The sequence below is a fragment of the Kryptolebias marmoratus genome, linkage group LG20, assembly GCF_001649575.2.
Source record: "Kryptolebias marmoratus isolate JLee-2015 linkage group LG20, ASM164957v2, whole genome shotgun sequence".
NCBI lineage: Eukaryota > Metazoa > Chordata > Actinopteri > Cyprinodontiformes > Rivulidae > Kryptolebias > Kryptolebias marmoratus.
The window spans coordinates 6,175,661-6,200,544 of record NC_051449.1 but is presented as its reverse complement, the minus strand read 5'-3'; the positions used below and the strand labels follow the sequence as shown (position 1 = coordinate 6,200,544).

Genomic DNA, 24,884 nt, shown 5'->3' with positions numbered 1-24,884 from the left:
TGTGTCCTGTACATCTCCCTGTCCTTAGTTATTTGGCAAAAACTGACTACTTTGCTGTTACTTTGACACATTTGGATACATATATATTTACTTGGGCGTCTTAATTTTGTTGTGGAGTGTCTTTTTGTTAAATAAAATTCTAAGTAAGAGAGGGACCCCTGCCTTTTTGGGGCTCTCGGGCCTCGCTGAAAACGTTTGCGCCTCGGCTTGTGTTATCTGCGCGGTGGGTTGTGGGTGTGAGAGCGTCGAAGTAAAATGGCGGACTTGGCAAACGAAGGTGAGTAAAGTAGCAGTGTGGGGAAACCAAAACTGACCGTGTGGCGATATAAAGGCTACATCTTATATTATTTGCAAACGTGACAACTTAAATAAAGCTTTTTGGTCGCTTGCGAAATGTAACTTCAGGTGAAGTGTAGTGTCGCGCAGTCTGGATAATACAACATTAGCAAACAAGCTAACAATGCTAATGACTGGGCTTGGGGTAATATCTGGAATGTCAACGAACAGCCGCTAGCCGGCTTATGTTTTAGCGCTAGCACCTGGCTATTTATAGATAGTGTGTCTTGCCATTTGTGGTAAGTTTACAAGTTTATGTGAACGTGAAGGTAAACTCACAAGTTCTGTGATAGGAACGTGCATCTTCCATCATGCAAATTCGCATCATTGGTCTCCTTGTCAGTAAGCGTTATGGTACGAAAATTCTGTTTCAGTGTAGTTAGCGCTCAGTTGTAGAAGCGCCTAGCGTTTATTTAGGCGCGTAGGGTGAAAAATGGCTGTGCAGACAAGGTTTAAATGTGCCTATTTTTGTCAGATTATTTCGTTAGCGGTCCGATACATGATTCTTAAGTTGACCTTATTGCTGTGAGTAAATTCAAAGTGAATCTTGGTGGCATAAGTGATCAAGGGAGATGACTCATGCGAGATGGAGCGCATTAGCATTAGCAAGCTAACCATAGCCTGCAAGCTGGTGGCGACGGCTATTTACTGGAAAGGGTCAGCTCGCTGGTTAACGCAAGCCGGGAATACATTACGCAAATTCAGTGCCTATACGTAAATATACGGGGTTGCATGCGGGAATCTACACGTGTATGAGCCGTATTAGCTGACTGCGAGCCGAAAAGATGTACAGGTGTAGATGATAAATATAGAGCACATAGAAATTTCACGCATTCTTGTGCTAAACGTGCTTCATACAGCAATCTGTACGATCCATGGGGGTATGTTAAGACAGTGGTTTTAACGCATCCTTGCTGTGTGGCATGGATGCTCGTCTGATGTGAGATGTTTACATAAATCGGTAAGGCTCATAACGACATTGATGCTGCACATGTCAAGGAAAAAGGCCCACTCAGACACAGGAAGACCTTTTGTCTGATAACGTTATAGGATTACCCATCTTTCAGAGGTTAAAGCCTGAAGCTAGATGCTTTAAGTGGCTTGAGGACGACTCCTATTTATTATCCAGCTCGGTGACTGCTCGTCTTTTAGGTTATAAAAGTAGCTCATTAAGTCAGGGTTTTGGTAAGCTTTCTGCAATCTTCAATTTGTTAAATTACAGAAGTAGCTTTTTTGTTGTTTGTCCAGACACATTGAATGAACGATCATGTAAAAAGGTCTTTATTTTTATTGTTTTGGTGTTAGTTGATTGATCAAATTCAATATATATAGTAAACTTATTTTACCCGGAGCTCTTAATTTTTGCACTACATACGTTACCACTAAAATGCCATTTTTGTCAAATTGTTTACACTTCTGTAATTTTTGTTTATATATTTCTTGTTGAACTAATTATAAACAATAACATCTTAATAGCTTAGGGAGTATATCATTCAATCTGTAAGCTATAAGATGCTCAGGTGTGCTTCTGTAGATTTTTCTGATGACCTTCAGCTTGTAGTCTTTTGTCTTCACTTTACTGTTTCTCTTGGCTGTTTCAGTGATGGTTTGAGTAATGATTAAGCGTATAACCTTGCTGTTTTTATCAGCGAAAAATAGGTCCTTCCCCTTTTGGTTTAACTGATGTCCTCGGCTGCAAGTGAAGACCATTTCAAATGAAAAAGATTACTACTCACTTTAGGTTAGGGCTTAGATGACCAGCCTATGTTTCTTTCTTTAACAGACAAGCCTGCCATTGCACCTCCTGTGTTTGTTTTCCAAAAAGATAAAGCGCAGAAGGTACGTTTTTGAATTTGATTGTATATTAATGCTAATGTCAGTTGTGTATACTTGTAAATAAATAAAAATCTTTTCTGCCAAACTGTAAAAGTATTTTCCCTCACAAGAAAAACCCGACTGAATGCTTGTGTAGTTAAACAAGCCTGTTTTTTTTAATCTGTAACAAGGTGGGTACATCTTTGATGTCTAATAAATAAAAAAAGATATTTCACTCTCTTGCAGCGTTCTGCTGAGGGCTCAAGTGCAGAAGATGGTGAAGGTAATAAAAATCACAGCTTGCCTCGTTATTTGTTTCTAATATCTGTTTGGAGATTTTTAATTGTGCTATAATGAAAATAAAATTGTTGCTACTTTCAGATTCAGATAAAGAGGGAAGCTATTGCCCCCCTGTAAAAAGGGAAAGGACCTCATCATTCCCACCCCCACATTCTGGTAAGGACCTGTGGTGACTACACAGAGCATTTACTTTTTTTGTTCGCCTCAGTTCTTGCTTGTGGTGTACACAAGGATTTGTATGCTGAGTGCAGTGTCTGTCTCCTTCTTTGCAGTAACCAAGAACAATGTATTCATGCCCTCAAGTTTCTGCCAGTCTCCAACTGGGAACTCTGACTCTGAGCCAGGTGAGCCACCCAGACCACCATTTGTTCTCTCCCACAGTTTCAAGACGTCCTGCAGGAAGTTTGGAATTCAAAAAGTGGACTTATAGTCAGTGTTTCTGTAATTGAAGGCAGCAAACTCAAATAGTTTAATAGGTTTGATAACCAGTCACTTTTTGCTAGCTCCAGGATTTAATGCCAGAGGTAATCTTTGCTTTTCAAAGTCCTTGTTACCAAAACATTTTCAGTTCAGCGCTGTTTATTTCCTTCATTCGAATGCCACATCTTTGCTCTCTGGTCAGTAAACCTTTATGTAATTATTTTATTTTTCTGTTAAGGTCGAGAATCTGCTTCCATCAATTTTTTTTTCTAAAAATCTGTATTAATCCATTTTTAATCTTTTGAATTTCAGATTAATTTAGTGTTATTTGTTAAAAAATCTTTCAAAGTAAAATGCATTTTAAGAGAAAAAAATACTTGGCGTAAATGTTCCACCCCTACCAGCTGAGCTTTGAGTAACGTGGCAGTAAGTTGTTTTAGGAGGCACTGTGCAGCGAAGAAAAGAAAAAAACTTCAGTTTAAAAGATTTTATCTAGCTTTTATTGACAGAGATGAATTACCCACAATCAAAAATTAGGCATTTCCATGGGCCGTGCTTTTAGTAAAACGGTTATCTAAAAGTTGTTGTCTCAGAAGTGGACAGGATGACAGGATTGATTAATTAGCAAAATTCTGCCGTTTCTCTGTTCCTCCCCACTGCAGAGTTGCTTATAAAAACGTTCCCTGGTGGGGATTTCAGACAAATTGCAGTACTTAAAATCATTATATTGGTGTAATACCACTTAATTTACTACAGGTTTACATCGTCGTCTTTATTCATGCGCGGTGCCTATCGTGTTGCACATTACAGCAACAGTTGGGTCTAACAGCTTTAGCAGCAGCTAACAGTGGCTTTTCTGTTCATGGCTTTGCCAAAGCAGCTGCTGCTGTCTGTGGCTGATGCAACAGCTTTAGTGGTAGGACTGTGCTTGGTTCACTTTTAATCATTTCTGCTGTATGCAGGCTGGTGAAAACATTGTCCTACATGAGCTGATGATCATAATCTTAACTTCAAATTCACTTAGTTTGTACCAGTATAATGAAATGGCAAATAAATGTGTTTCAATGCATTTTAACTTTGACAGTATTATTATTTGCATTATTAGAAATAAGAGTAAGGTTGCAAGGTTTTAAATACTAAGCAAATATTTTATTAGTTTTTTTTTTATTGAACCTTACTGTGTTTTGGGTGTACTGAAAAACCTTGGTCTCACAGTTTTCACATTCTAGGAAAATGGCTAATTCAAAAAAAGGTTTGTCAAGTGTACAAGTCAGGTGTGTTCTGTATTAATGTTCTTTAAATAGTCACTATCAAATAAGTTATTGCTAACCTTCTTTTCGCCAGGTATAAAGTATATCCCAGGTTTGGTTTTCAGCTATTTTTAGTAGAAGGTCTTTGGGTAGATTAGGTGATATTTCTGAAATGTGTTAACAGAACAGGTGCAGGCACTGTCTTTGCTCGTTCTGGTTCTGTACTTTGGTTTGAGAGCCTGCTTTGGTAACGCTCACCATGTCCCATTTTACATTTTGCATCTGTGTTATGGGAGAAAATTAGTAAATTATAATAATATTCGTTATGGCTGAGGAAATATGAGAATATTGGTAAGTGAGAAGAAAATCCTAAGAAAGTAATTCTAACAAAATCGTAGGTAATTTCCTGTACATGTAGCCGTTGTTCATTTTGGCCTAATGTGACTGGCACTATTTAAATTAAACATCGTAATAATTGACGGTTGTTGGGCTTTTACCAAGAAAAGAATGCAGGCACACTCTTCAAAAATGAGTGACTGTCAGAAATGTTAAATGTTCCGGTAAGTTGAAGAAATTGCAGCAAAGTGAGGTCATCTAGCATTTGGGATTTGGAAGTGGGACAGATTTCTAAAGCTGAATAAACAGCAGAGTGATATCTGCTGCAAGATACGCATATGAACCGTGACCACAAAAATGTAAACACAACAAACTACTGCTGCATATATAACAAGCCAACAAGCCCCTTGCTGTAGCTTCACTTTAAACCTTGTAGATGTTCCATCAATCACTCCAAAGTTATTGTTTGTCACTTTAATATACATTTAATAAATGTTTTTTCTATTAATGTTAAGTGGTGGTTACAGGTAGCGCCTGTGTTTGCCAACATTTGTTGCATAATGTGTTGCTGTAACATTAAAAGCATTTAGTTGTTGTCTGAGCACTTAAAGGCAGCTGTCAGTATATGTGCCATTCAGCCTCACACAGCTTGGTGTAAACTGACTGTAAGGCGATTAATCAGAGTGTCCGTTAGCCCTGGAGTTGTGTCTATGTTGCTAAGGTCAAAGAGACTGCAGTGTTTAGAAGAGTTTGTACACTTTTTGCTTTACTGCTAATTTAGGCCGGGTCATGCCCGGTCAGTAAAGGAAGGCTGGTTGGTAAAGACGAGAGGCCGAAAAGCTTGCTGTGTCACTGAACCAGAAATGGATGAAACTCTCCAAGGGTTGCTGTGGTAACTGCCTCTGCAGTTCGAAACATATTAGGCAAAAGGATAATATCTGTATTCTGTTGGTTTGAGTTTTTTAAATATGTTTGTAATCTTTGTCACCTCTTGTGCTTCGTCTCACCAGAGGAGAAACCGATGGGATTTCGATTAAAGCCACCAACTCTCATACATGGACAAGCACCAAGTTCTGGTAGGTGTTTGTCACTGCCACGCTGTTTTGTACAGAGTTTACGAAAATAAAAATAAAAAAATATATATAACAACAAAAATTAACTTCATCCCAGACCATGACTCTTGACTCTTCACGAAAAACTCACAACAATTGATTGCTTTTAAATATTTTGAGACCAGTTGTCTCTGTTTTAGGTGTACCGAGTCAGAAACCCAAGGAGCAGCAACGCAGTGTCCTCCGCCCTGCAGTTCTCCAGGCGCCGCCCTCTAAATCACATATAGAGTCCAGTAAGCACAGCCTACACTTAGATTACGTTAAATGCTACAAATTAGACTGTTTTCTAACTGCAGCCCACATATGGCAAAATATACTTAGAGGGACAAGTAAAACTACAGGGTTAAAAGTTTTAGGAATATTTGTTCAAGGGATAATAATAGCCAGAATAACAAGTGTAAATGGTCTGTATAATACATGGCAAATAAATACAAGTACTATAGTATAATGGGAACACCATAAGACAAAAACTTTATCTTTAGGAATTAGCTTGGATCTGACATTATATGTATTTTTTTCTGTTTACATTTGCCTGCTTTGCATAACCATAACAAGTTATATCATGTTGAATTGCTTCAGTGATTCAACAAAACACATCTTCATCATACAGGACTTGTACATCGTTCTCAGACATATTAACCCTCCTGACTGATACGTCATCGGAATAATGTTTATATCTTCCGAATTACTCGTTATTTTTGTTTCAAACAACTTCTACTAAATTTCAGACACATATTTCTTTGATTCTGAACCAACATTCGTACATATTTACATATACAGTATTTGAATAATAAGAAAGGAAACCATAAATAAGCACAGTGACAGTGATTAGCCTCTCAGATCTGTTCAAGTATGTTTTGGATCGCCTGAAAGTAAGTTTAGAGAAAGTTTTTCACAAGAGGCAAGTCTTACATTACATCTTTGCTAATGAAGACTTGGAAGGAAGAAAATATTTACCTTTTTTAGGGATTCTTAGAGAGCGGAGGGAGCAATTTTATTGGCCACCAGGCGGCTGAACCGGAAGAGAAGGCAATAACAGCAGTAATGGAGAAAGTGGGGTTTACTTTATCAAGTTACCAGCAATCTATAAGGTGGCAGAGAGGAAGTAGAAGTAAGGGGTTACCGTAATGCTCGGGGAAATGCGCCACCTCCATCATGCCACCTGCTGAGCACCATGAGGGAGAGAGGAGGAGGAGGAGGCCGGAGACCTGGGTGAAATGGGCGAGGGGGGTTTACTACGGTATCAGGCAAAACATGAGGTGGAAGAGGAGAAAAAGAAGACGAGGAAGCTCCTGTAGAAGGATCCGGAGTGATGAAGAAAGCAGAGGCAGGGATAAATAGTCAGCTACCACACGTTAAAGGATGATAAACTGGACGTGTAGGGACAAGTGGAAGTAGAAACTTGTATAAAGTTTACTTCAGAGTTGTAAATACTTTTTGTCTGGAAATGCAAATTACTCACATTTGTTTTAATATAATGTAGATGCAAAAATGACAAAAAAAGATAACATATATGTTGTTTGAATTAAATAAGTTTTGACATTTCTTGTTAAAAAATATAGACATTTTAACAATTTTTTTGGTGATACACAAATTACTGATTTTTGTTTTGTTTTTTTATGTGAATAATGATGACATAAAACCTTATATAACCTGAATATCTTGTTCAGAGTTGTGTACATGAATTTAGGAGAGGATTACAACAAAACATATTCAGAACAGAATTTGTTATTCTTTAAAAGTTGTCTGACCCAAGATGGTTGATGCAATGAGATGTCATCACATGCAGATTAGTTTATGAAAATGATTTTTTTTCATAAACTTTACATCAAACACATCATTTCTCTTATTCACAGTATCCTTTTATCTCTTATCACTTTTGTGCCACAGCCTTATGATTTCTTCTCATCAGAATTATGATCCATAGACAAACAGCAGCACCAACAGGGTTAAAGGCAGCTTTTGTGTATATTAGTGTCCATTTTGTTTGTTTGTTGTAGCCACAGTGTTACTCCATTTGTTGTCATTAATCCTGTGTTTGTGTCTCCAAGTAAATATTTTAGGTGGAGGAAAAATAAAGCTTCTGTTTTTTTGTTTTTCTTTATATCTGTCTCTGTAGATTCCAGTTGTGGAACAAATGGTGTGAAAAAGCCGTCAGATGAGTCGCTTGTGACCCAGTCCCTCTTCCTGAACAATAAAGAGCACTCAGCTACGCTGGCCAAGTCGCTGGTGAGAACTGGCTGCATCTCAAATCAAGCTGAGACCTTAAAAAGGGTTCTGCTAAGGAACTGTTTCCTTTTTTTCCAGGAGCTGTTTTTTGTCTTTTGCCATTGTCTGGGTGACAGCAGACCTTTACTTATTTGCAGAAACGTGTTAAAAGAACCTTACTGTTTGTAAGAAACTGGTATGAAAATAGTGTCATTTTGTGTTATTGGTGATTATGTCAGGCTATAAATAATAATGAAGGTCATATGTAGTTTTGGTTTAGCAAATTTTGACAAAAATAGGATGAATAAAATAACTTCAGAATTATTTTTTGGTTATTGCTTTAAAAGTTGGTTAATTGTGTATCTCAGAAAATGAACCAAACTTTATTGTTTATTTAATTCGAACACTGATACATAAATGAATGTTTATGGCTGTTTTTCATGTCGAGATTACTTGAGAAGTGCAGTGCACAAGTTTTAATAATTTTCATCACAAATATGAGCAGTTTGGGGTGCTGTCAGAGCATCAGCCTTAAGAAAAGCCCAATGCAGAATAATGCAGTTTAGCCTGCTGCCCAACACTGTTAATGTCACAGTATTAACTTGTAACTGCTTAGCTTGGTGAGCTTCGATCGGTTTAATATTTAGGAACATTTGGGGTTTTTTGAGACGGGTAAGCTGGTTGATGGTTTTGCCGTACTGCTACTGATAAAGTGGAATATTTTGCTGCTGTGTGCAGACTTGTGTTGGGCAGCCAAACGGTGATGAAACAGTCTGTGTATGGTGTGGAAGCATCATATCCATATGTTTACGTCGGCACCAATTTGCTGAACTGTCATTTTAGCTTGTTGTGAAAATGAATAAAGCGTGTTGAAGAATCCTGGAGATATCGGATAGCTTGCAATTAAAGTGAAATATAATTGTGCAATTTTTATTTTAATGCAAGTAAACCTAATGCACACTGCTTCTATGTTGAGCTCATGTTCGCTGGAAAAAAGAATGGAACTTGACCTTGCTGTGTTTTTGTTTCCTGTTTACAGAAGCATGAAAATGAGGAAGATGAAGCTAGTGACGACAAAGATGGAGGCAGAAGAGATAAAAAGGAGACAGATAAAGCAATATCTTTTGTCTTTGGTCAGAATATTAAAGACAGAGCAAAGGTGGGTTGTTTTCTGTCTTTAACTCACAGTGTAGGTGCAAATTAGATACAAAACAGGAAATGTTGAAATAAGGATTTGATGCAGTTTGTTGGTTTCTTTTGCAAGGCTTTATTTTAGGAATTGGCATTGTATGAATATAATTTGAACTGGATGGTAATTGGATTGGACTGTATTTTAGTTTGACTTGTACTGAACTTGTTTATCGTTTTTGTAAAGTGCACCGAGATGACTTGTTGTGAACTGGAAGGACTTTAAAAAGTTATTTGAACTGAAATTGATGCAGTGATAAAAACATGATTTCTCCGTTTCTAAAAAAAAAAGTCTTGTTATGTCTCACTTTTTGTGACACTTGTGCATTTCTGTGCTTTATTCCTGAGTGGTTTTGAGTTTTTGTAAAAAAAAATTTAAAAAAATGGCATTTTTTGTTCTTCTGTAGTTGGAAGAAAACAGTACAGAAGAGAACTCAAAGGATGGTGCGCCGGCGGACACTCAATCAGAGAGCACTAATTATTTCCTACAATACATCTCTACCCCAAGGTAATGTGAAATTGTGTCACATGACATCATTTCAGCTGCTGTTTAATCCTTTATCTTCCATGCACTGACTTATTCTTCTCTTTTTTCCTGCCTTTTCAGTTCAAAAAATGCCACAAACAGTACAGACAGTGGAGCGAAATTTGTTTTTGGGCAGAATATGTCTGAACGAGTTCTGGTAAGTTCATTCCGGTTTTAGAGTGGCCGGTGTTCTGTTAGACTGGTAAATTCCTATTGATTTCACAAAGAGCAAAATCCACTGATCAGCTTTGTTGTGTTTTTTTAGAGTCCCCCGAAGGGCGAGACCGCAAACGAGGAAAATAAAGACGCTTCAGCTGCTTCTGCTTCCGAGCCCTCATCGCAGGAAGCAACCCCAGAGAAGGGTACAAATACGCAATTATTTACCTTGATTTGTATGAAATACAAGTGAGAAACTTGGTTAGGCTTGAGAGGCAACTAGTCGCCTGTAAATACAGCAAAAAGGATCTGTTTGAGTGGAATGAACAGCTCAAGTAACGTCTCTTTCTGCAAAACAATCGCAACAAACTTAAAACATGGACTGCAGGCGTGGGTCTGAAGTTCACAGTGTCCTCAGTTCTTCAGAATTTTGTGTGGAACGTTGTTTATCACTTTAAATTTAGCTGTGAAAACAAGTGCAAACTCTTTACCCGGTGTTTACCTTGTGCTCATCCCAGCAGTGAACAGTGTGTCCGAGTCTTTGGCAGAATCTGCAGCAGCGTACACCAAAGCAACAGCCAAGAAGTGCATCTTAGAAAAGGTCGATGTGAAAACTGGAGAGGAGTCAGAAAGCAATGTTTTACAGGTATAAACAAGGCAGCCCTTCTGAAATAAACACGTGCTGTGAATTAACATGACACAAAGGGATTCAGATTTATTTTTTTCCCCCACTGTAACTGCAGATGCAGTGCAAGTTGTATGTTTTTGAGAAGACGGCTCAGTCGTGGATAGAGAGAGGCAGAGGGTTGCTCAGACTCAACGACATGGCTTCAACGGATGACGGCACGCTACAGTCTCGTCTAGGTAAGCATGGAGAAACGCTGGTGGGGTGGGGAAGAAAAATAAACATTGTCCTGTTAAAAATGACTCTGTTTTGAGTTTTTAAGATTTTATTAGTTAGAAAAAAATACAGCTTTTAATATCATACCGCGTTTGTTTTTAAAAAAAATCTTTTAATCTTATTATTGTCATGCCTTACTTTGAACACAAGAGGGAGCCAAATCATGCACTAGATAGTCCCATTAAATTAGCATTGTCTGAGTGTTATTAACACTGAATGAGTCAGAAAAGGTGAAAAAACCTTTTTGCATTTATATTATTTATATAAGACATTCTCGAATTACATCATCACACCATTAAAAAGAAATGTTTTTGTTTCACAGTTACTGTGTTTGTATTTTTATTAAAAGGTCGTAGCAGTAAACTCTGAGGTAAACTGTACATGTGACTTCTTCTATCTGTGGTTTAATATTGTGTGGTGTTTTTTTTTTTCTCTTTGTGGTCGAATGCTTTCAGTGATGAGGACCCAGGGCAGCCTGCGGTTGATCCTCAACACTAAACTTTGGCCTCAGATGCAGGTGGACAAGGCCAGCGAGAAGAGTGTGAGAATCACTGCCATGGACACAGAGGACCAGGGGGTCAAAGTCTTCTTAATATCAGTATGTATCACTGAATTTTGTACTAAGTTTACCATGAATTTATTTGTAGGATTTTAAGGTTATTTTCCTTCCTAAAATGCTAATGTAGTTTATATTTATATTTAGATTGTAGAATGTCTGTTAGTGTCTGTTAGTCTCCATTGTCTTAAAGAAACAACTATTAAACAAATGATAAATCTGCAACTAAATACACACAAATGTGTAACGTGACTACATGTCTATTTTTTGACTTTTGCTCCTTCAGGGTAGCTCGAAAGACATAGGTCAGCTGGCTGCAGCGTTACATCATCGTATCTTAGCTCTAAAGAGCAGAGCGGAGCAGGAAACGGAGGCCCCAGCAACAAATATCCCTGCAGCAGAGGTACCGCAGTCCAACGAGGATGACAGTGATGAGGAAGATAAAGGCGCTGCCTCCGCTGCAGCCTCTACTTCTGCTACAAGTCAGTGATTTGTCTTTTTTTTGTTTTGACTGGGCTTTTACATTCTTCATGAATTTGTGGTTGATTTTGTTTGGTAGGGTTCCACCCATCCACGTCAGCCAGTGCTCATTGTAATTATGCAGCGGGGGTTTATTTATTTGCGAAAGCAGAAACATTCCCGTCTTTCACGATGTGTGGATGTTTGCATTTAGCAGACAAAAAAAAATGACTCATGTCAGCGGAACGCTGCTGGAGCTGATGACCTCACTTTATTTTACCGTGAGTTTCTCCCAGTGAATGATGGTCCACCAGCAGTAGGCTGACGTTAAACCAAAATGTCTGACCGTCAGACACAAGTATTTTTATTTTCACACACATTCAACCAGCCGGAATATGGAGACAGAGATGCAGGTGCATAAAACTGCTTTAGCAAGGTAAGCTAGCCAAGGATTTATTTGTTTATTTATTCCCTCAAAGGCAATAGAATAAAAATAAGAACCATTTCATACTTCAGAAAAGCTTTGTTTATAGCACAAAACTATATGTCTATGAATTCATTGCAGGCAGTGATGTCACTTTTATTAGAAAGCAGAAAATTGCTTTTACTTCTTCGATTTCATTTATTAACTTTTTGAAAATGTCATGAAGTCTAAATATTAGTTGGTATTTGACGATATAAGATTCAGATCCTTGACTGTATCTGTACAGATGATGTTTTGGTTTTTCCCACTGCAGCTGACTGAAATAAGCTGCGTGTTTACCTGCCTAAAGTTCAGAGAGGAGACATTTTCAGTGTGTCACCTGACTCGTGTGTGAAGATGGGTTTTAGTGCTCGGAGTTGTCCACAGTAGTTCACTCTGTCTGTGTGTTCATGCAGCAGTAGATTTGTTGTGCCCACCTTGTGATATATTGGGACTTCTCTCCGACAATACGGTGATTAACTTGCTGTCACTCTGTCCCTGCAGGTAATTCAGAGGGAGGTGAGAGCCAAGCAACAGGAAGCACATAGCGTCACTCTTGGACAGCCTGCAAAGATGCCACTGTTGAGGTATTTTGCTGTAGGCATCTCCATGGACATCCCTTGACCAATATGGGTCCTCCAGACCAGTACTTTTGGATATTAGAAGTCTAGCTCCAGGAAATAACCCCTCTGTGCCGGAATGTCCCACCTAATTTGTGCAGTTCATCTTCTCTGCATTCAGCGTAATATCTGGAGTCGTTTCTTCCCTCCCTCTCCTGTTTTGTGTTTTATTTTTGTTTTCAAGTATTTTTTTTTCCTTTCCTGATAGCAAAAATAAAGACTTCAAAGCTTTGGTTTGGGACTTTTCTGCTCATCATATTGATGAGTGTAAGGGTGTTTTCCTCTACATTTTAAGTATGGCACATGTTAAGACTGCAGTTTCTACTTTGGGACCTTTATACTCACTCTACAGCTGTACCTCTGGACTCCACACCCCAGAGAAGCTTCATTCAGTGTGTTTGACTTGTCATTTAGTTGGTTGGTCCAACATCCAGACCAGCCTCCTTCCTAACCCCTCTCCCAACCAGTTTGTGCGTTAGGTTTTGGCAAATGTAATTTATTTTGGGTAGTGATTTTCATGAGGCATCTCAACACATACGTGCTGTTTGTAATGGCTAGCCAAGATCACTCAAGTTGTCATTACTAGCAGTTTCTTATATTTCCTATTGACCTATATATTATAGTGAATAAAAGACTCAAACAATGCAGTTTCCACTAATGTGATTTAATTAAGTGAGGACAAAAGGGCAGAAGGATTCACCTCAAATGTTTATCTAAATTAACAGTATGTTATACATTCACCTGTTTTTGTTTTTTATTTTTATTTTTCAAATTGAGGAAGTGAACTCATCAGTCTACATTCTGCATGTATTTTTTATTCTTTTCAACATCCCAAGAGTTAATTGTGTTGATACATATTTTTATGTTGATAATTATATAAACTTTTTATCCATCAGGAAACATGTTGGAGTGAAAACTTCATGTGTGCAAACAAAAAAAACAAACAAAAAAAAAAAACGAGTGATAACTGTGATCCTCTTTTGAATTTCATGTACATTTGAATATGTCATTTAGTAGCGCACCATGTTTTCTCATCTCCACCTGCCCCCTTTAAAAAAAATAAACCATTTTGGACTGATTGTGATTATTTTTATTTATTTTTTTCTGTTTGAGACTTGATTTTCTGTTGCATTTAAAGCTAAAATCTCAACATAGTCAAGCATCAGTTGTTTTATACCTTGACATTGTCTGTGTTGTCTAGAAACTGTATTAAAAAGCCGAAGAAAGAACAGATTTTCAACCTTGGATATAAGTTAATGTATGGAATGAGGGTGGTTGGTCTGCTTTGTATTCATGCGCTGGTTTTGGCCCACAGGTTGATGTACGTTCTGCTCTGACTGCACTGAGCTGGAGTCAGACTAAATCTTGCTTATATACAGTATTCATCAGGCACAAGGTCATGAATATTTGATGCATGTACCTATCACCCAGCTTATCATATACATATAAACAAGAAACAAAACTGCCACTGCTTGCAAAGTCTGCCTTATCAGCTCTTCTGCTGTGGCTGGGCAGGAACGCATTCGTCTGCAGCGCCTCCTTTAAATCACTGTGACTAAACAAAGTCAAAACCAAACATATTCTGACCTTACATGTTTGAATAATACAGTGCATAAACGTGGCTGCATATTGTTGTTTTTCAGGAGGCTTGGAAATCCTGAACACTTAAAGTCAGCTGGGATTTATACGTTTGCCTTTTGCAATTATGTCACCACCACAGGACTTAATTTTTCATTTAAAAGCAAAATCTTTGCAAAGGGGCTGCAAAAATACTCTCACCTCTCTGCAATTTTAGAAACAAATAGGTTTTTAAAAATAACCTACATGTTGAAGTGATCTTTATGGACCTTTATAAAAAAAGGCTTTTGAATAACTGGCATAAAAGTGAGTTTAAATGAACAATCACCAAGGAAGTGGATGTATATCTAGAGCTGACGAGCTTAAATGGGTGCAAAGTGGCATTTTCTTTGAGTTTTTCTAAGATGTGTTTGCTTTTGAGCCGCTGGTGTTAAAAAGACTGGAGTGAGATCAAAATGATGCAATTAAAGCAAAAAGGCTTCTTACTCATTTCAAGTCAGAAGAGCAGATTATTTCATCCTGAAACGAGCTCACAGTTTCACAAGTGTTTCAAAAAAGCAGTTGGCATTGGAGCGTAATCCGCAGGTTTCGTTGCCTTTGCTCGCTCGCTCGCATCCCTGTGCTGCTGCGACGTGAACTTTTCCCCCGGGACGCTCTGGACGCCGCTATCTACCGCGCGGCAAGGTTAAAGCTGACTGACAGACCATCACTCATGTTTGGCGCCAGTCAAACGCGGCGTCGGGATGAAGAATGGGCCAGCTGATGAGACCAAATGCAAAGCACGGGGCACAGATTTATTATTAGCAATTCTGATGCAAATGTAGGGATCTGGTTTGTCCTTGCTAGAGAAGCGAAACTCCGGGCAGAGCTTTCTGCCGCCGCTGACCACATTCACCCTCCGTCCAGTTAATACTTCAAATTAGTCAACGCAGCGTGTTCGTGTCTGTCACCTGCATGATTAAAGTGTCGTTTGTCTTCGACTGTTCGAACTGTTTCCAAGCGTTTAAAATGCTGGAAAGAACTTTTTTTCTGTGTGTGCCTTTATCCCATTTACAGTGTTGCAACGAGAATTACAGGAAACCCATTTTTCTACATCCAGTTAGTGGGTGCCATCTAATGTTTGGTCTAAACAACAGTCCAAAACCTCAGGATATTCAGTTTACAATAACAAAAGCAAAGTAAATCACACAAACCCAAATACACGGCTGAAACCCGACCGAGCTTTTGGCTTTTGTCCTCGACTGAATCCATTAAGTGAAAAAGTCAGGCGCAGCGATGTTTAAACCACACTGCCCTCGGTGTCAACTCTTTCCGTGGATGCTTTTTGTCTGCTTAATATATAGAACTTTTAGTTACTGGCTTCAAAATATTAGTTTTTAAATTGTCTCGTCTGAATTATGGCCAGACTTTAAAGAAAAAAAATATATATATAGTGCCACTGTTTTCAACTCATCTGCAGATATTTATAAAAAGATATTTGAATTTTTAGACAGTAATTTCACATTTTAGGGATTTAAACACCTTCCCTGAGTTAAAAAATAAATGCAAAAGTTTTAAACTAAGCAGATATGTTGACTGGTATAGATTTAAATGTAGTTTATGAAGGTTTTTTATGTTATATCGGAAGCAAACTGAATTTTACTTTTATTTTTAACGAAATGCGGTTTTTCTCTTGGGACATTTTCTGCTTTTGTATGATAAACATCCACTGGGGACACTAAGTGCCTCTGGAAAAGCATTTTTAATATTCGAAGCGTTTCAGACAGTAGGGTCACAGTGAGAGGTGATCATGTAGTATTTATACAAACATCACTACCATTTCACAGTACATACTGTACGTATGTACCAGTACAATGAGGCTGCTGTAAATTCCATCTTTAAAACATCATCGTGCTCCACAGAATATTATAATTAAAGGCTTACAGGTCCTTGTAGGAATGCATATCGCCCGCTGCCTTTCAAGCCAGGCTTTTAAACTAAAATCATCTTGTGCTGAGAAATGAGAGGATTGTAGCCGTTTTGGTCAAACTTTGAAAATAATTCGCTCAATCGCATGTGATGTTGTGAGAAGTCAAATCTGTCTTTGATTTTAGTACTTTTTGATGTTTTTCTGACAGCTCAACAACTACTGAAACCCAAGTTTGTGCTGAGGATGGAGTCTGAGCCAAACTGAAACAAACGTCTCTTTAAAGCCTATTGGTTCGAAGGAGAAGAGTTAAAGAATAAATTCGTATTTTCAGTCCATCCGTAGAGGTACAGATGACAATGAATGTTGTTTTTAGTTTGATTTAAAGCCAGGTCAGCTGTACTTTTCTGATATTTTGTTTGCAGATTTTATAAAAGCAAAGGTTCGGGGGGGAAAAAACCCAAACAAACTCACTTTAACATCGTTTTAACCCAACCTTTTAGCGTAACCCCCAGAGGAACCCCGGGTTGATGAAAAGGAGAACATAAATCTGCTCGTCTTTGATGTAGCTCCCAAACAGGAACGTTACCTCTTGTTGCTCAGAATTTATTTGCATTGTTTTTGGACTAAACCAATCTGTAGGCTGTTTTTTTTTTGTACCTTTTAGATGCAAATAACGTGGAGCAGAAGACATTACTTCACAGCAGATGGCCGCTGCTGTAACAGGATACCTCTCAGTCGCGGCGGCTCCTGAATTTCAACAAGTTTCAAGCCTCCACACGCCGTGATGTCAGAATGACAAGCACCTAATATGCATTGTAAAGGAATTTAACCTCTTATGTAATTACTCAAGCAGCTTCTTTTAAGGATTCCTTACAGGGAACAGATTCCACCTGCTAGCTGTACACTTCTTCAAACTGCCGGCGTTATAACTCACCGGGCGTTACGAGGAGCCCCACATTTATAAGGCCTGTTATCAGCCGGGGGACGGAACATGCTTCCAAAAGGCAGATCTGCAGAAGAGTCATGTTTTGGCAGCGCTTGAAGAGCGGTCATGACTGACGGGGTTAGTTCAGAGAGGGGGGAGAGCGCGACGAAAGATTGCGATAAATATCCTTAAAATGGGAATTTGGTGAATGCTGGCTTTGATGGAAGAAGGGGAGTAGTGTTTTCATATCAGTGAACAGAGGTGAAAATCTGTCAAAGTCATATTATTCGCTTCCCTCCCAGCAGCGTAGGTAAACAGCAGGTGTCTCATAAAAAACAGCCATCAAAACCAAAGGAACGGTTATATGATGTCTCATAAAGTAGCCCTGATGATTCTCTCCGTCACTTGTTTCCTTACAAGGAGTCGAGCCACTTCAAAGAGAGGGAGAAACATAGTGATCAACCCCAACTCTTCAATAAGACGTTTAAATAATCCCATCCCAACCATCTCACATCGTGTTCGAGTTACACTATCATTTACTGGAGAGGTTCGTGTCCAAAATAAGAAAATACTAAGACTAGTTTTATACCTGAATTGTTGAAATTTTATTTTTCATGCCGTCTTTTTAGATGGAAAATATATCGTTAAGAGTTTATACTTATACTTGTGACCCAAGTTATCACATTCAAAATGGTCATATTTAAGAAACAAAACAAATACTGTTTCAAAATGTATTGGATCACTTTAATATTTCGAAATGATTGCCCGTTTGTCAAAAGGCTGGGATGTGGTAGTAGCTGAGAGTCATCCTCAACACACACACACACACACACACACACACACACATGTCTGTCTCTCTATCTTTGCGGGGACTTTCCATTGACTTCCAGGAGAAAGCTCCTCGGATGAGAAGTGAAACGTCTTCAACTACAGAATAGAAGTCCAGCTGTTTTTGTTTTTTAACCTTTTTTGGAACTTCCATACATTACTACAGCCTAACCCTGACCCTTACCCTAACTCTAACCATTACCAGTACATACCTAACCCTAAACCAAACCCCTAACCCAAAAACATAATTTCTCCTCATGGGGACCAGGCTTTGGTCCCCACAAGGAGCAGTTGGTCCTCACAAGGTAGTATATGTTCGGAAAATTGTCCCCACAATGTAGCAAATACAAATCCACACACACACACACACACACACACACACACACACACACACACACACACACACACAATGAGACTATGCGTAACGTTATTTAGAAGGTGTGACCAAAACAGCAACGACTGTCATTTCTCAACATCTTTGTCTGATATGCAACATGGCGGGCGATATACATTCCTTTAAGGTATGCTATTTTTTTTAACTTGATTTCAGGGTGTCAGATAGGGAGTTTTGGACGCTGCAGACAGTTGTTGACAAAACACAACAGAAGACACATTTTGTTGCAGCTCTGGAAGATGTCGAAATGCACTGATATATCCCCGAGAAACAGGCGTTACACTCTGTGACACCATAAATATTTCAGTAATGCAAGCATGGAACAGGTGAGAAAGGGTGTTGATGCGGCGTCTTCTTGTCTTTTTTTTTTTTTTTTTAAACCAGTTGTTTATCCTGACTCACATTCCTTCATCTGGATTCCCTCTCCATGGCTGTCATAAGGTCTCGAAAAGCACCTGTATGAGATGAAGTGTATGTCACCGTGGGCACTGTTACTATACTTACTCTGTCATGCTGAGCCAGGCCACTTCACAGCCCCCTAAACTGTCATTCCACCGATGTTCCACATGGGGGAGCTGTGAGGCGGAAAAGGTCGCTCAAATTTATGAACGCTGTATTTTCTAACACTCGGGGATTTATGCAGGAATTATAGGCCACTTAAAGTTCATCCCTGCTTTAAGTTTAAACTATATGACATTGGTAAGATGTCTGTAAATCCTTCTTACCTTTTCTTGATATATTTATGTCTCTAAAGGTATTAAAACATTAAACAGAAGCAGCAGAAGAGAGAGCTTTCTGTTAACTTGTGTAGTGCAAGAACTCATTAATAAAGCAAAACGGTTAATTCTGAAATGTTACTTCTGCTGAAATGGTCATATTTTGATAGAACACGACTACTTTTTGACCTACGTTTATCACCAAAGTTTCTAAATTCTAATTTAACTTACAGGTGCACTTTAAATGCACGTTAACTTTATTGTGATTTTTTATTTTATTTAATTTAACAAGTTTAATTTACAGAAGACTGTCTGAATTGAAACTCTGCCACAAACTGATTTAAAATAGTTTATTTACCAAAAAAAAAAAATCAATATGACAATATGACAGGCTGATAAAAATCCAATCAAATTCGGCGCTGATCTGCAGGATCATCACTTCCTCCAGGTTTTCTGCTCCACACCTTGCATGACTGTTTTCTTCCCTCCATTTAATCCGTCCATTCCATCAAATTCCACCACTCCCACTGATCCCCCTTCCCCAAAACACTCCTGCCTCGCTACAAACACTTGCACACTCACCAGCACTGAAAATAAACACCTCGGCACACACAGCCCTTTGTGTATGTGACTCAAATCAAAAGCATTTTACTAAAAATGCCTTTTCCCGACCAATGCAGTGTTTGAAATGTGGAGCTTATGTTTAAATGAGCTGCTTGCAGTTTGAAGGTTTCAGTGTGGGGAGGATTTCCTAATCCAAATGGATTTCTGTAACCCAGTGACAGAATATAACACCTCAGAGAGACGCACAGAAAGCATGGGGAGGATATCTCCAGGCAGAACGAGCTGTTAAATGTCTGCCACTCTGCATCACTATCCAAAACAGAAGTACACAGAAGTAAACAATGCACACTTCACATGAACATCTGTCAGAGAGACAGCTATCAGTGGCATCTGTAATGCTACACTCCTGGGAATCTGTGATGAGTGATTATTTTTAAGACTTGGACTGGAGCGCACCACGAGCACTAAAACTCTGAGAAACAGAAGCTGAACATCTGGTTGGAGTCATGGTTGGTGACGTGCCTTAAGCTGAATAAACCTTTCAGCTAGAACTTCTCTGAACTCTGATAATAAGACCTATCGTTCTTTGATAGAATGCATATCGCCCGCTACGTTTTATACCAAATAGTTTAAAGTGAGATCATCTTATGTTGAAGAATGGTGGGTGTAACAGTTTTGGTCAGACCTTGAAATTAATTGGATGTAGTTGTGTAATATTCTGAGTATGTGTTGTTAAGACTTTCAGCTACAATCACATCAAATTTTAGCTCCGTATCTGTAAAACTGACTTAGTTGGAGCCATTTTGACTAATGTTTATGAGCTGTGGTGGTCAGCCTGTATTGTGTTGGCTTTAAATATTATTCAGTTGTAGATGTACATCCGATGGTTACTTCCTGACAATTTTATTTAAATGTCTCCAGTGGCTCATGAGACATTTTGATGAAAGACTAATTACATGAACACACACACAAAAAAGGCAAAAATTTGATCTATCTCAGCCTTTCAGCAGCCAGTCATAATTAATGATTATTTAAGTTTTAATATGCTTCTACTCCAATAAAATGATGTAAGTTTCCCCTAAATGATATATTCTGTAAACGTCTTAATATAATTAAAATGTTACACCCATATTAAAAAAAGACAAACAGCCCAAATGGGTTGTTTTAATTCATTTCTGTCTCAGGAAGAGGACGAACACCTGCTCGCTGCAGTTGTTCAGGCTGATTGGGTTCTCCAGAGTCTGCGCCGCAGCCTCCGTCCCTCCGACCCTATGTCCCTCCATCCCTCCGTCTTCCTCTGCAAGCCGTCTCCAACACGCTGCAGCTGGACATGGGAGGGGGCTGGAACTTTGGCCTGTTTATTGTAGATCTTGTCAGGGCCGTTACCAACAACAGATGTCCGGCGTACACTAACACCATTATCCCGCAGCTCACGGCTCATGTTGACATGAATATTTAAGGGTCTTTTTCCTGAAATCTGCAAACACAAATAATCACTGGAATTTGCAAAAAGAAATGTATTTACACAGAAATTGTAGACAGCTGAGTTTGTGAGCACAAGATAGTGGAATACACACACACAAAAAAAAGTCCTGAGCATTCCTCGAAGGAATCCATATCACCTCGCGCTCATGCCAGAGTTTTAGATTAAGATCATCTCATGTGGAGAAATGACGTTTTGGTCAAACCTTGAAAAGATGCATTTTCCACATGATCTTTTATGATCAGTTGGAGTATATGTTGTGAAAGTAAAATTCACTGAGGTATAGCCATTTTTGCATTGGCTAAAGTCAATTAGCTGTTGCAGCCATCTTGAATTGGATTGGCTCCAGAAGATAACCAGCCAACACGAGGATTACTCTCTAAAAGTCAAGATTAAAATCCATCCAGTTGTTCGTGAGATGTTTGGCTAACTGTACAGACGTAGAACACACACACACACACACAGACAAAAGCATTCTCATTTGGTGGAGGGTGAAAATGACGGGAGAAGATGATTTGGTTAATCTAATTGTTGGCGAAGAGGTCCCCTTCTTTCCTCTCAGTTTTGACTTCCTTACCTCCTGCTGGCTCGGGATCTAAACTGTTATTATCACTCCATGAAAAGTACATGAAGGAAAATAAATAGCTGTAATGATTATTTCTTTAAAATGTCAAACTACACGCCAAGACCGGTGCAAGTTGTGCAAGATGAATCATACGTTGTCATCAAATGGCTGCCACATGTTATAAGGCACTGAGAGCTGCTTTGATTAACAGACGATCGAATGTTTCTTTCCTGCAGGTCTTCCAGTTCTGTGCAGACGCTTTGCTTCACGACCGTTTTCTGCAGAATTGTGTGTTTATGTCCGTGGTGAAGTGGTTTCCTTTCCACCGCAGCTCTAAACAATTTAGCATATATTTAAGCACATTTTGAGAGCACAAACTATCAGGGAGAGGAATGTAAATACAGCATATTTCAGGCCTGCCTTCTCTTACCTCTCAATTAGAAATCAAATTCAAATTTGTCACTTTAGGAGAATTTCTTTTAGATTTAATTACATTCAAATGTTGGGGGGTTATGTGATTCCAATTCTGACAAAGCTGGAATAACGCAAATAAAAGCAGAATGCAATGATTTACAAATTTATTAAACCCAAATTGTATTCACAATGAAGCATAGCAAACATATTAAACCTTAAAATTTAAAAATTGTACCATATTTTGGGGGCGAAAATGAGGTAACTTTGAATTTGATGGCAGCAACACATCTCAGAAATGTTTTACCAGTTTTCCCTTGAGAACCAGTATTCTTAAATTGTTCCCCCATTTTTTGAAGCAGTTTTTCCCAGACTGCAGAACCTCTGCCCGTCTTTACTTCTGAGAGATTCAGCCTCTCTAAAATGCTCTTTTTATACCAAGTCCTTTTACTGACCTATAGCCAGTTAACCTAATTAGTTGCAAAATGCTCCTCAGGCTGTCTTATTCATACTATTTACTTTAACAGCTTTTAGTTTTTCTCCTGCACCAATTAGTAGCAATTATTTTTCAAAAAACAATGAAAAGGTACAATTTTAGTAGTTTAGGCATTTGATACATTTACTATGTTCTGTTGTAAATTAAATATGAGCTTATGAGATTGGCAAATCATTGCATTTGGGTTTTATTGACATTTTATACAAATTTTGCCAGTATTGGGGTTTTCTCGTGTCATTCAGTGTTTTTCTTGTAGCTGGTTGTAAAACATAAATCGCTCAGAATACAAACTGTTGAAGTCATTCCATCCCCACAAGCTGTAGTAAACACAAGTTACACTCAAGCTGAAACATGTTCAGCACTCAGCCAAATAAAACCCAGTGGGGATAAAAAAGACTTTTCCTTTCTTTCTTTCTTTTTTTTTTTTTTTTTTTTTTTTACCCACAAACATACAAAAGTTTCCTCTCGCTGTGTATCAGTCGGTTTATTCTGTGTGACCACTTTGTGATCGGCTCTAAACTGGAGCTGACGTCTGTGCGACCTCAAAGGCCTGCAGTCATTGCTGACATGTAGTCTCCAAGAGGTGATGTCGTCTCATTGAAGCCGAGCAGGAAGTTGAGTTGTCTGGAATTTGCTGGGATGTGTGTCTCTGTGGGCTAAAAGGCACTAAGTCTTCTTGCATGTAAAAATTCAGGGATGGCTTTTGATGTATAATTTAACATACGCTCAGGGGATGAAATATGATCTAAGCATATTAAGTTTGAGATGAATTCCAGCCAAAGGATTGTTAGTAAAAGCAAACCAAGCCCTCATGATTCCTCTCCGCTGGAGATGTCTGGTTAGAGTGTTCATTTTATTGGTATATTTCATGAAGTCAGTGCTGATTTTTGTCGGGGATTCATCTTGCTCTTGGACTTCCTCCACGTAAAAAACACCGTATGTGCTGCACTGTGACCTCCACATGAAAACCCCCACCTGACATTCATTGAAAGCTGAATTCCTGCTCACATACTGTACGCTCACACTGCTGAGTGGCGTTGTCACGAACTGTTGTCAGATCAAACCACACTCCCCACATGTGCCTCTCCAGCTCGCCCAGACCTTTTTTTTTTTCTTCCTCGCCTTAACATTTTAAACATCTCCTAGGGGAGAAATTAAAAATATGTCTCATGAAGAATGTGGCTACAGTTACTGAAAATAGTTGCTCCTGCACTTTACCTGCTGATGGGACTGACTGGGAAAACAGTTATTATTAGAGATTAAGCAAAAGTCGAATGTTAAATTTGAGGCATCTGATTTGTAGCTCTGCTATAAGTTGTTAAATCCACAATCTTGTCTTGTCTGAGCAGTTTGCTGCTATTAAAAATAACCTTTTTAAGAGGTGGGACTTTTTCCTCTTTTTCTTTTTCCTCTAAAAGAAAATGTCTCATTCAGAGAAGATGTTCATCATGTTCTGTGGTTTAATCAGAGTGGGTGGATTGCTTTTTTTCCCCCTGGAAAGACAAATTGTTGTGAAATCTTCTGTAACAAATGCAAATTTCTCATTATGTTTACTGCATCTGGATGGAAGCGGATGTTGAAAACCAGGACGAAGTAATCTAAATGTTTACTACTGTTAAAGATTAGTTCTAAAATATCTGAGCAGAGAAAGTTTTCCGAGTAAAGCATCACATTAAAGCCCTTAATAAATGGCTACGTTTACTTTCTGCAGATTAGTGTTCTGGTTGAGTGAATATCACTCTGAAGGATTATTATCGCCTGCTGTTGAAAGCCGAGGGCCTGTCTTTGGGTGGGCATTTGTGTGTCTGTTATCAAGATATCTCATGAACTACTGGACAAATCTGAATAAAACTTGCAGAAAGTAATTACCGGATGTACCTCTGCAATTGATTACCGGAAGGTGGTGGGTGATATGCACTCTTCAAGGAATGCTAAGCCTTTAATGTTATTGGACTTTTTTTCCATTGTTGAGAAATTTCACCAAAAAGGCCAACAGAAAAGAGGGAGTGTAGATTCTCAGTCATCCAGGACATAAATCCAAAAAAGGTTCAAAACAAAAAACAACTGGACTTCTGTTCTGTAGCTGAAGACGTTTCGCTTCTCGTTCAAGAACCAATTCAAACAGCAGAGCGGGTGGAGTTCAAGCGTTATGGTCTTTGTCTGCCGGGCTCACAAAGACCCTAATGAGCCTCTATTGTGAGTGTAATCTGCATGTAGATCTACTTTACATTACATTTCAGCTTTAAAAGCTTGAACTTTACGCGCTCTGCTTTTTAACCTTTTTTGGAGTTCATCACTTCCTGATGACTCATGTTCAATTTAATCGAAGACTTTTAACTGTGTTACAAACCTAATTTATAATTCTTCTT

At 38.6% G+C, this 24,884-nt stretch overlaps 1 protein-coding gene across 6 annotated transcripts; it reads left to right on the top strand.

The window, feature by feature from the left end:
• The first annotated feature begins 208 nt into the window (after window positions 1-208).
• Window positions 209-13,725, top strand: ranbp3b (RAN binding protein 3b). 6 transcript variants are annotated; one of them, XM_017411111.2, is made up of 17 exons: window positions 209-277; window positions 2,162-2,175; window positions 2,398-2,434; window positions 2,533-2,607; window positions 2,724-2,795; window positions 5,468-5,533; window positions 5,710-5,802; window positions 7,689-7,798; window positions 8,817-8,936; window positions 9,373-9,473; window positions 9,573-9,648; window positions 9,757-9,853; window positions 10,166-10,293; window positions 10,391-10,511; window positions 11,004-11,146; window positions 11,391-11,586; window positions 12,531-13,725. In XM_017411111.2, exons 1-17 carry the CDS (start codon window positions 256-258, stop codon window positions 12,572-12,574), a joined length of 1,515 nt encoding a protein of 504 aa, XP_017266600.1. In that variant the 5' UTR covers window positions 209-255; the 3' UTR covers window positions 12,575-13,725. The 6 variants fall into 6 exon arrangements, with proteins under 6 accessions (XP_017266600.1, XP_037837991.1, XP_017266599.2 ...); XM_017411110.3 differs by having other exon boundaries at window positions 229-277; window positions 2,120-2,175; window positions 10,169-10,293; XM_017411108.3 differs by having other exon boundaries at window positions 231-277; window positions 2,120-2,175.
• The last annotated feature ends 11,159 nt before the right edge of the window (window positions 13,726-24,884 follow it).